Source organism: Gracilinanus agilis, chromosome 3 (genome assembly GCF_016433145.1).
Source record: "Gracilinanus agilis isolate LMUSP501 chromosome 3, AgileGrace, whole genome shotgun sequence".
NCBI classification, from domain to species: Eukaryota; Metazoa; Chordata; class Mammalia; order Didelphimorphia; family Didelphidae; genus Gracilinanus; species Gracilinanus agilis.
This window is the reverse complement of record NC_058132.1, coordinates 67,680,498-67,692,158: the sequence shown is the minus strand read 5'-3', so window position 1 is coordinate 67,692,158 and position 11,661 is coordinate 67,680,498. Positions and strand designations below refer to the sequence as shown.

Genomic DNA, 11,661 nt, shown 5'->3' with positions numbered 1-11,661 from the left:
GCCGTCGCCGTCGCCGCGCTCCAGCCTCGTCGCGGACTGCCAGCCGGCCGCCGCCTGAGGGGTGGGGGTGGGTGAATCAGCCGCCGCCACCGCCGGGATGCCGCGGGTCTACATTGGGCGCCTGAGCTACCAAGCTCGGGAGCGGGACGTGGAGCGGTTTTTCAAGGGCTACGGGAAGATCCTGGAGGTGGATCTGAAGAACGGGTGAGGCGGGCGGCGAAATGGCGGGAGAGAGCCGGCCGGGGCCGGCGAGGGAGTCGGGCCCCGGAACGCTAGGGAGGCCGCGGGACTGGGGCGCCGGGATCACTCGGGGTAGGGAGGGTGGTAGCCACCGGACCTCCTGGCCCCGCTGCCGCCGCCGCCGCCGCCGCCGCGGCGCCTCGGGGGGCCGGAGTAGGCCCTGGGTTCCGACTGCGCCTGCGCGGAGTGGAGGCTCGGGGCGGGCGGGGGAGGGGATGGGGAGCGGCCCGGAGGACCTGGGACCTGGGTGGGATGGGGAGTAGAGGAAGCGGGGCTGAGGGCCGGGGCGGAGGGGAGCAGAGGAGGGGAGCACCGGGTTGGGGGGCCATGGTGCTTCCTTTACTGGGGAGCGAATGAGCGCTAGCTCCCAGCGCTCCGAGGCGCGCTGGAAGCCAACAGCTAGGATTTCCTGTCCCCTTTTCACCTCTCCCCCAGAATAACGGATCAGACGGGTCACCACGCATCTTCCCAGGGCAAACGACCTCTGGCAGGGAGGCTCTGGTAGACTTGCCATGTGCAACGCTAATTTGGGCGGGAGACTCTCCTGTCCAGTTAGTCTAGTGACACTTTCCGAAAGTATGGCCCTGCTGTGATGAAAGTCCTCACCATTCCCTTTCCAAGGGTAAATCAACATCTTAACTCCTTCTCTTTAAAAGCTCCATTCATAGTTTTCTTGTTGCCTGTGTTTGAGTTCTCCAGTGTTTCCGAAGAGTACTTATGGTTAGAGAATTTACTTCTAATAGGTAGTAACCGCCTCAGCTGGTTGTTTGTCATGGGGCTAAGGGGCACACTTTTGAGTATTTTTCAACTTTTGGGCCCCCAAAAGCTGCCTGAAAGGGTATTTTTAGTCGTTTCATTCTGGCGAAACCGAACCAGAAGGTTTATCATCAGGAGTTAAGTGAAAAGGATATTGAGTGAAAGATACAGAGATTGACTGTTACTGAGGGGGAAAAACAGGGACTTAGAGCACAAATACAAGAACACATTAATGGTAGTACTTGAGAATGGAGAAAATTGTATAAAGATGAGAAGACAGTATTAAATGAAGTCTCTAAAAGTTAGCTTTACTGGGAGACCTTGGAAAGGATGGGGGGAGGGGAGTGGGACAAGTAATGACTTATCCCTTTGCTATGGGTCTAATGTGCCTGCAATTTATTCCCTCATTTAATACCAGCAGCTATTGCTTGATAGATTCTGAAAGAGTTAAATACAGGTTGTATATTGTGGAAAATTTGGTTGCTCTTAGATACTATAAAGTAGTTGTGAGCTTTAAAGTTTGCTGGGAGATGATCATGAAAAGAATTCATCTGAGGGGAAATTCATTGGTAAAATGTTAATTAATATTCATTTCTCTTCCCGCATAGTTAAATAAAATTGCCCTTTTTATACAGAGCAGGATCTGAGGATTTAAGACTTATTGAATGTATTCTTGGTTAGATTATCAAATATTTCTTTATTTAAATTGAGCTGGTGTACAACATATACTTACAATATAAGGTTAATGTTTTAATGCTTTCTACACAGTCAGCCAAATTGAAAGAGTAACATTAAGGAGTTTTAACTGGGATCCAAGTCATGGATCTTCCCCATACTTTCAAGCAACTGAGAATAAGTATAAGTAATTTTTGGTTAGGATACTTTTGTGAGCTTATACAGTAATAAAGAATGTGAGTTGGTAATCTACTGTGCAGACTATTCTTCTGATCATTTTATGATCAGAACAGGATGTCTGCCACTGTGGTAGAATTATTTATGGGAGTATAGAACAGTGAGGGATGACTTCTGTCATGAAGCCCAATGTGTAATTTGAAAATTTGAATGATACTAATGTTATAGATGAGCACTTTAAGGTTGGAAAGCACTTTTTCTCACAACCCTGTGAGGTAGATAGGGCAAGTATTATCCTCATTTTACTGATAAAGGAACTGATGCCCCAGGGGTTAAATGGCATGGCCATGCTCATATACCTATTAAGTATGTTTGATTAGAATCAAATCCTGGTCTTTTTCTTCACATACAGCATTTTAATTACTACACCAAGTTGTGCTTAGAGTTAAGATGTGAATATTGTTATATAGAGAGATAAACATTATGTACAATTGACTTAGAAGAAGGGAGAATATAGCTTGGTGGATGGAGAAACAAGCCCTATCCTAGGCATGATGATCAGCCATCTTTAGGTGAGATAAGAACAAAAGCAAACATTTCTTATACATCTGCTTTGTTCATTGCATTGTGTTCAGTACAAAAAAATAAAATATGGACTCTGCCAATAATAGGGAAGATAGGACACATTTACAGGTAACTATAGATTAAAATTTGGATCAATGCATAAAGTTCTTTGAGGTCTGAAAAGGAGGAAATCACTTTTAACTTGTAAAGTTCAGAGAAGACTTCATTGAGGATGTAGCAAGAAGGAGCCAAATATGAGATGGCCAATAAATTAGCTTGATAGGAATAATGGTGGGATGCTAGTAGAATACAATTTGTTAACATAAATCAATAAAGAATTTGACATCAAAGTTGTCCTTATGAACATGAAGTAATCCTTAAATTTCATTATGAAAGTTTTACTAAAAACAATTGGAGATATTCAAGAAGAATGGGTCCAATTGAGTAGCCACTCTCACTGTAGACTTCCAGATGTTATGGTCTTTCATCCTGCCCTTACATGAGCACTCCCCAGTTCTATAAGGAAACAGTGGTTGGGGAGAAGTGAGAATTAAATCCTCAGAAATTTTAAAAGATGGTGCAATTAGGTGACTTGGTGGATAAAGAGCCAGACCTAGAGACAGGAGGACATAGGTTTAAATCTGGCCTCAGATACTTCCTAGTTGTGTGATCTTGGGCAAGTCACTTAACCCCAATTGCCTAGCTCTTACTACTCTTCTGCCTTGGAACTCATACTCAGTTAATTGATTTTAAGACAGAAGGTAAGTAAGGGTTTTTGGTTTGTTTTTTAAGTAAGCAAAGGATGATAATGAGGAAGGATTATTTTTGAAACTAATAATCATTGAAAAGTGAGACGCTGTCAGCCAACCTAAAGGAAGAGAATGATACTGACTGAGGACATGTTCCAAAGATGACCTTGTAGCAGCAGCGAGGATTAGTGGGAAAGGAAAACTTGGAGAAAGCATGACCAGTGAGAGAAATACAGTCTAGGCAAGAGTTGACCCTAGATGAGGTTGTAAAAGTAGCACTCAAATCAGCAAGGAAAGAGTGAGTATGAAAGGAAGAAATGGCATGATTAGTAACTAATAATGAAATGTCATCTCAGTTTAGCTCTTAGGTTACAAAGTTTTTAAGTGCTTTCTTCACAGCCCTCTTGGTGAGTTGGCAGCTAGTGTGAGTATTACCCTTAGTTTGCACTTGAGGTGAGGTAATTTGCCTGGGATTACATAGCTGGGGGTACATCCAGGATTCTAACCTAGGCTGGGTCTCCTGAGTGCTTTTTCCATTTTACTATGTTTGCTGCCTCTGCACAATTGACCAAAAAGAGAACCAACCTTAAGTTGCAAGTTTATAGGCTTGGGATCCAGAAAGGAGAGTACTTCTTAGCCATGAAAATTGGAAGTAAGAAGGAGAAAATTAGTTTTGAAAGAGAAATGAACAATTTTTGTCTTCACTTTCAAATTTTGGGTGGTAGTAATAAATTAACCTCGAGGACTGATGGGGAAGTTCAGGATTAGTGAAGCATGGAAAATTTCATTTTACAAAAGGTATACAAAATCCCTAGGAGTAATCCTAGGAAGCAAGGATCAGAACTATATTGAGTAGTGTCTAAGAGGAGGGAAGCAGCTTTAGTGCTTGCCATTTTGGTATACGAGGCAGCCCTGGGCAACACAGCACATTTCAGTTTATACTGTATTGAGCCACAAGATACCCTGTGCTCAGGAAAGTTCTTCATTCACAGACAAGCCCTATATGATCTAGCATTAGATTTGCCCTGTTGTGAAGGGCCTCTGAAATTATAGGTCCATTCTCCTTTCGGGCAGAACCATTCTAGACCCTTACAGGTTCTTTGGAGTTTCCTCCATTTGTACCAACAGCTCCTGGATGCAAGGGTCTTAAATGATAGCCATAGCTGATGTTACTATAGCACTTAAAGGTTTGCAAAACATTTTATTTAAATGGACTTATTGAGGCCTCATAAACAACCCCATGAAGTAGGTCCTACAGGGATTATTCCCATTTTACAGATGAAGGAATTGAGACTCAAAAACAGCTTATTCATTGTCAGAGGCAGGATTTGAATCCAGGCCTTCCTTACCCCATGTTCAGCACTGTATCTGCTGTGAGCAGCAGATATATCAGGAAAGCATATACTAGCAGTGTAGGTAGCTTTCTCTTCCAGCATTTAGCAAAATGTAGAGCTGAGAGGTGGGCAGGAGGGATCAGCTTGTTTGCTGGGGTTTTGTCACTATTTTTTATGACTTCTTACTGATAGAATAGACAACTTCTGTTGAGAGGAGCAGATGAAGCTGAGCCTGTTCTATAAAAAGTTGGATCACCATCAGAAAACTTTTTAGTGTTCTCTGAATGAAAGTCTTGGACTCTGGTTGTGCTCCCTTCTAAATGTTTACGGAAATCTGACACTTACCTTTACTTAGTCTAATGAAATTTTGGGTTTATGAGCGCATTTGCCACAAAATTAGTAGTTTTAAAAGTATCATTAAGTGCCAGCATTTTTTTTTGTTAATAGGCTGTTAAACAGATTACTAGTTATACCTCTCAAAGCAGCAGTTGAAATGTATAGATTAGTACCAGAGTGGTCTCTACCTGAGATAGCTTTTAAACTTGGAATATTTTTAGTACACCTTAGTCAATTACTAGTGATTGGGATATGTGTCTGTAGGATTTTTTTTCTGTTTCTTCTCAACATCTACAGATTATCTTAACCACCTGGCAGCTGGAAAAGAGTAAACCTGAAAATGAGTGGGCTTTCATTGTTCACTAACTGAAGACATGAACTAAAGAACTTTCAGTATTTCTCAAGGAAGAGGTTTAGCCAACACTGAGGATCTGTGTTTCATATTATCATGAACCTTGATTGACCAGAATTCTCAGAGAGTAAGGTGTTTTGTTTAATTGAATTTTTCTTTAACTGAGAATTAGTTAGGAAACCCATGTTGTTGAAAGTTTGTCTTAAATGTTTCAGTACACTTTCTTACCTTTCATAGAGTATACTGAATATAGTTAACTTCTTCATTGAAGATTTTGCCATACCGTAGGATCACCTTGAGCAAACAGTGATTATTGTATGTTCTATGTGTATACAGTAGGTGTAGGAGAGTGATATGACTCCCTGCTGGCCCCCAAGGCCAAGATGCCTTAAAGGAGTTTGTGTATGTGTGTATAATCCCTGATATGACCTAGTTTATGTCATTTTGCTCCTTTGCTCTTCAGGGCAGGTACAGCAAAAGCAAAATTATGATTGAGGGATTGTCAAGTTTGTTTGATTTTGGTTAACTGAAGTTTTACTATTTTTGTTAATTGTGATGAGTGATTACCTTCCCTGAAAATAGCAGAGAACAACTTAATAATTGATTTTTTTTATGGCAATGATATAATAAATTGCAGGAAAGAAGCAGTTTTCAAAAGAAATTTGAAGATTTGCCATTGGGTCCACTTCTTCGTGTAGCTCATGTATTTCTTCATCCTAAATAGCTTAGGATGTAATTCAGAGCCAACATGAACAGAAATGACATGGTTGTGTGCTTGGAAAATTAGGGCATTTGGTTCTCTATAATTTTGCTATAATGCCTAAGAACCACTTTGAAACTTTTAACTTAATGAAGGGTTTGGCCAGTCCTGTTGTTTAGAGTTAAAATTGAAGATCAATTCCTAAATGTGGTTTGGTTTTGTTTTTAAGGTTTGTTGATATTTTTTAAGAGAGGAAGATAAAGAAGCTCATTCAAGTCTGACCTGACTCTACTGTCCTTGGAAGCTGCTCTACTGCTAGTATAGGGGTCATAATACTCAAGCACCTTTATCTTGAGTCAGTAATAGGTAAAAGGATATCTCATGAGACCCTACTAGTCTCTAAGTATGTCTTTCTGTTATTACTAGGTGACATCTCCTAAGACTTGTAGCATAGTCTTTCTTCCTTCAAGTTGTTTTCAAAGTATAAATCTTCTAAATGTGGCTGTGTTTTTTGAACCTAGTGACTTTTAAAAATCATTATTAAAATGTATTCTTGTTGCTAACAGTTATTTCACTTAGTTTCTCTTTTTTCTTTGTTTAAAAAAAATAATAATATTCCAGGACTCAAGTACCAAAATAAAATGTTAAGATATTTAAAATATCAAGCATTGTGGATGAAGCACTGAATTGAGACACTTATAATTTGGTCCTGGTGTATCCATTGACTTGCAATGTGATTTTTGGGCAAGTCATTTTTAAGCACTAACTGCCTCAGCTTAACCATCTGTAACATGAGGATAATATGTGCTCCCCTCCCCCTCTCTACCTCACAGGGGTGTCATATGAATAAATGGGATACATGAAGCTTTTGTCACTCCTTAGAAGACAAGTGCTGGATAAATCCAAGATATTATTTGATTTTTGGATCCAGTATTATTGGATACCTCCAGGTAACCACAGCAGAAGATTGAGATAACATATAGACAGTACTTTGAGCTCCTCAGAAGAAAGGTGCTCTGAACAGCCAAGGTGATATTGATGGTGGTGGTGGTATTTTGTATATTTGTAAGGTAAAATCGTTGGATTTTTTTTTTATATATATAATAGCATGCATTTGTATGATTTTTTTTTCAACTGAGGATATCAAAGTGCTTTACAAACAAGTGTTGTCCCTATTTTTTACAGATGGGGAAACTGAGGCACAGAGAGGTTAAGTGGCTTGCCCAAGGTTACAAAATGAGTCATTGACAACCCTGGAGACTGAAGACCTATTTATTCACAGACCAGGTACAGCATGGGCAGTGGCAGTCAAAGCTTCCCTCACTCGTGCCTTTCCAGGGTGGCTCAGCCCTGACCTTCAGGGGCTGCCTCTAAGAGTGAGAGGGTAGTTCAGGTTCCACAGCCCATTCAGTCTTTGGTCTCTCTGCTGAGACTGCCAGCAAGGGGACCAGTAACTGCCAAGTGAGACGGTGATTTTTATGATGTTGACCCTGGACTGAGACCAGCAGTGCTCATCACACCATTCTCTGAAGAGCTGTAAGATGGTAATGATTTTGTGGTGGCTGACCTGGGTAGGATTTACACCAACAAAGAGTAAGAAGTAAAATACAATGTCCCAGTATCAGTTCCCAGAACCATCCAGTCATTAAGGATCCTGAAGGGGAGGGACCAAATATGGGCTCCTCCATAGGATCTCCATAGCCTGGCATGTCATCTTTGTGTTTGTGTTGAACATAAACTAATTTACGTTTTCTGTACCGGTGGTAGGTAGTGCTGTTAAGTGAAAGCACTTGTTGAAGTGAGGAAGTTGGGCCATTTAGGTGTTTTAATTCATTTGCTAGTCTTAGTCATTTTGGGAGGGAGGTGTTTTTTATTATTACAAACTAGTGTGTTTTTTAAAGCTTTCCAAGTTCTTGTGTTCGGGGAATTGTTTTTAATTTGTAATGGAGTTTGCATGAACTTCATTGCGACATCAGGGAATATTCAGTCCCTTTTCTTATGACACTTCCTATCTCATTTACCCTTAAGCTCAATTTACTGTTATTAAGTATCAGTAAATTGAAATGGACACAGGTGTGGATGTGTTTTTTCCAACACCACCACCTCAACCCCCCAATCCTTGAGGGCTACTTATTCCCTGGAGGGGAACAGACTTGATTCTGACTTAAAAAACCAAAATGATAATTTTTTTTATTGACAAAAAGAAGTAATCACTTAGGTTAAAATTTGTTATTCGTATTTTACATGATTAGAGTTAAAGTGCAAGTGAGTATAATGACTAGAGAAGAGTACTTCTTTATGGGCTAAAAATAGAACCAGGGCTTGGGTAAAGACATAAAGAATAACCCAGTCAAAGCACATCATTATTATCATCATCATTGTCATAGTTCCTATTTTGGAAGCACTATTTAGTTTACAAAGCCCTTTGGCACAATAGTTTTCTGAAGTGAAGGCAGTATAAGTTTATTGTTCATATTTTTTAGAGGAAGAAACTGAGGCTCAGCATGGTAAAAGAACTTTAGACACAGAGACAATAGTCAAACAGGAAATGAGTTAGGAAACGTGCAACTACAAAAGAAAATGTGATATGAGATTAGTTTGGACTATAATTAATTCAGAACATCTCACTAATACTCAAATACCTTCGTACCTAAAGTTGTAGTTGTTTTAAGTGGTGAGTCCCTCTTGACACCGAATGAAGTTCCGCTAGATTATACTTTTTATTCCCAATGTTCAGTCAAGAAATGAAGTCTTTGTCATATTTTGCTTGGGGGGAATGGAGGAAAGAGTTGTCTGATCTTGAGGTACATGGGAGCTCTGTAGCTGCAGTATGGGGTTTACTGATTTGTTCATTCGCCGCTGCATTTTTCTTGATAATTTTGTAATTCTAGCAGTGATGCTTAGAGATCAGATTACTCAGCTACCCTTACACATGAGATAAGGAACAGCAATAGAATTCAAACCCAGGTCCTCTGATTCCAAATCCAAGGTTCTTATCACAGTGCCATAAATGTCTTCGTGGTAAAATATCAGTTGATATATTGGTTTTCTTGGCACTCAGATTTGTGTGGTCCATTGTAATTCCTTTCCCCATGTGACACTACAGGGTGGAAAGATTGCCCACAGTGAATGAAAGGCACAGCATTTAATGCAGCACCAATAGAGGGTATCAAAAAAAAGAATTCCTGCTAAAGGAAGGAAGACCAGTTTTCCTTCATAAAAATAAATCCATTTGATTAGATGTCCAAACCTCTCTTCCAACTCTAGACCCATTAGAATAATTTAGTCTAATGATGTTAATCACCTTTTTGTTTTACTTAGTTAGATGAATCCTTGGTCTCATAACTAATATTGCAGTATAGATTCAGTCCCTTTGCTTCTGATATTTACTCACTCTTAATCTCAGCTAAATGTTAATAAGTGACAGTAAATTATAAAGGATACAAATGTAGAAGTGTCACACATTCTCTCTCTTCCTCTCTTCTCTCTCTGCTGTACGTATACCTTTGATAATAACTAAAAATTACATACTTCTGTATTAGCTCAAAATCAAAATTTTTATTTAAAATTAAAATGACTTACTTTACATTTTTACTGTGAACACTGTTCTTGATCTTTGAGAGATTTTAAAACCCAGATATACCCTCATTCCCTCTTCTGATCCAACTCCTCCATTTACAAAAATCATTTTTGTCACTCACTTCATCCCCTTTTTTATGGCAGTTTTAATCACTGTTACTCTCATAACAAAACTTTCATGGGATGGTCTCATTCTGACTCAAACCTAAGTCATTAGCGGCAGCTGGTAGCACAGTGGATAGAGCACTGGGCCTGGAGTCAGAAGACCCGAGTTAAAATCTGGTCTTGGACACCAGCTTTGTGACTCTAAGCAAATCTGCTTAATCGGATGTCTGCTTCAGTTTCCTCAACTGTAAAATGGGGATAATAGCAGCACCTACATGAGATAAAATGAGATAATATTTATTAAACACACTTAACACCGTCCCTGGTACATAGGTGCTATATAAATGTTTATTTCCCTCCCCTTCCTAAGTCCAAAGCAAAACCAGAAGGCTTAATTAAGTTTGACATCAGCCTTCTTAGGTTCATTCTAGGTCTGGAAGGGCTTTAGAATGGAAATTCCCCAGAATAGACCTCTATTTCCTTGCCTAGACCATTCTACTCAAGTTCTTATTACCTTTGGAGAAGAAACAAGACAGGGTGGAAAATCACTCAGATAGATATAGATATAGATATATAGATATATCTCAATATAGGACTACTTACACATCCCCAGATATTTGTTCTTCCCCAGATCAGATTTTTTCTTTCCTGGAAACAGAATGAAAGGTAACTGACTCTAATAACTTGAAGTATCATCTATTCTTGCAATTTCAGTCCCTTTTTAAATACTATCAAAGAAGACAGGTCTGTTACCTCCAAAGATTCTTGTCCTGTCTACCCTAAAAGACATATTCTAGTCAGGCCTCTTAAGAGTAAGAGGCTGGGCACTATGGAAAGCATAATGCCTGCCTTCTGGGAGTTTACAGAATTCCCAATTCTGTAATGAAGTAGAAAGGAAAGGCATAAATTAAAAGCCCAGCAAACAAAAGAGAGCAACAGAGGTATCACCACCTACACAATCAACATCTGAAAAAGCAGCAGTTTTGGAATCAGAGGACCTGGGTTTAAAACCTAGCTCTACAACTTACCCTATTGGTTTGTAAAAATCAGGACATTGGGTTAAATGATGTCCTAAGTTTTTATCCTATTTTAAATCCTTTCACCTAGTCAGTTATTGATAGGTGCTAAGAGGACTTGTTGAAATGATTGACTACAGGTTTCAAAAGAAGGCTTAATTTTTTAAAAGGAATTTTTTGAGAAAAGGGTATTATTTGCCACACTGAGTGGGTAGAATACTCCTGCTGCAGAAAATGACATAAATAAAGTATTGGAGGCTCCACTGTAGCCTTCTGAGCAGTAAAATAATATAACCAAAATAAGGATTGGGAGAAAAATGTGTTTTACTTTTGTATATAAAATAGCTTGTGTTGGGCAGAAATAGTAGACTAATTTCCAGGTAGAAAGGCTTTTTTTACAGTAATCTCAAATTAAGGTGGTAAACCTTTGACCATAGGAACAGGTGGGCAAAACTTGGGGACATTTTAGAAGACTAAAGCAGAAGCCAGAAGCCTACTTAATGTCAAAGCTACCAAAAAAAGAGCTGACAGCTTCAAACTCATAGACATAAGTGATGCAATAGAATGGTGCCATTGTTATTTCATTATTTGTAGTAAAGAAACTCTGTGGGTATAGTCCACAGGTGACAAATGATGAGGTAGGCTTCTGTCTTGAAAGGTGGGAGAACATTCATTATAGACTAGAAGCCATAACCAAAGGTGGCAGACCTCCCTCTGGGCTCACCACTAAATTGGATAGCAGTTAAGATTGTGGCAGACAGCTTTTAACATTGTAGAGTTGACATTTGGCAATAATGCTAGAATTGGCTAGTCCTGAAGCCTTTTCCTAGGTGTCCCTGCAGCGACCCTAGGTGATTCCCTCTTCAAGTTTCCTTGAAGGCAGTGAAGTAAAGACTAGAGTAGGTGTTAGGAGCCCTGGGTTAGAGTCCAAGATTTGCTTACTGCCTCTTATCAGTGTGATCTCAGATAAGTTCCAACTTCAGGGAGCTTGTTTCTTCATCTGTAAAGGGGTAATACTAATCCCTGCCCAGCCTATCTCACATGGTGTTTGTGAGGAGCAAATAAATGCATATGCAAA

At 39.7% G+C, this 11,661-nt stretch overlaps 1 protein-coding gene across 2 annotated transcripts in view; it reads left to right on the top strand.

Moving 5' to 3' along the window:
* Nucleotides 1-56: 56 nt before the first annotated feature.
* SRSF4 (serine and arginine rich splicing factor 4) overlaps nt 57-11,661 on the top strand; it is a 32,097-nt gene continuing 20,492 nt past the window's right edge. For both annotated transcript variants that reach the window (XM_044667958.1, XM_044667957.1), the window contains exon 1: nt 57-204. In XM_044667958.1, the coding sequence (XP_044523893.1) occupies nt 98-204 (107 nt within the window). In that variant the 5' untranslated portion in view covers nt 57-97. The remainder of the gene's footprint in view (nt 205-11,661) is intronic.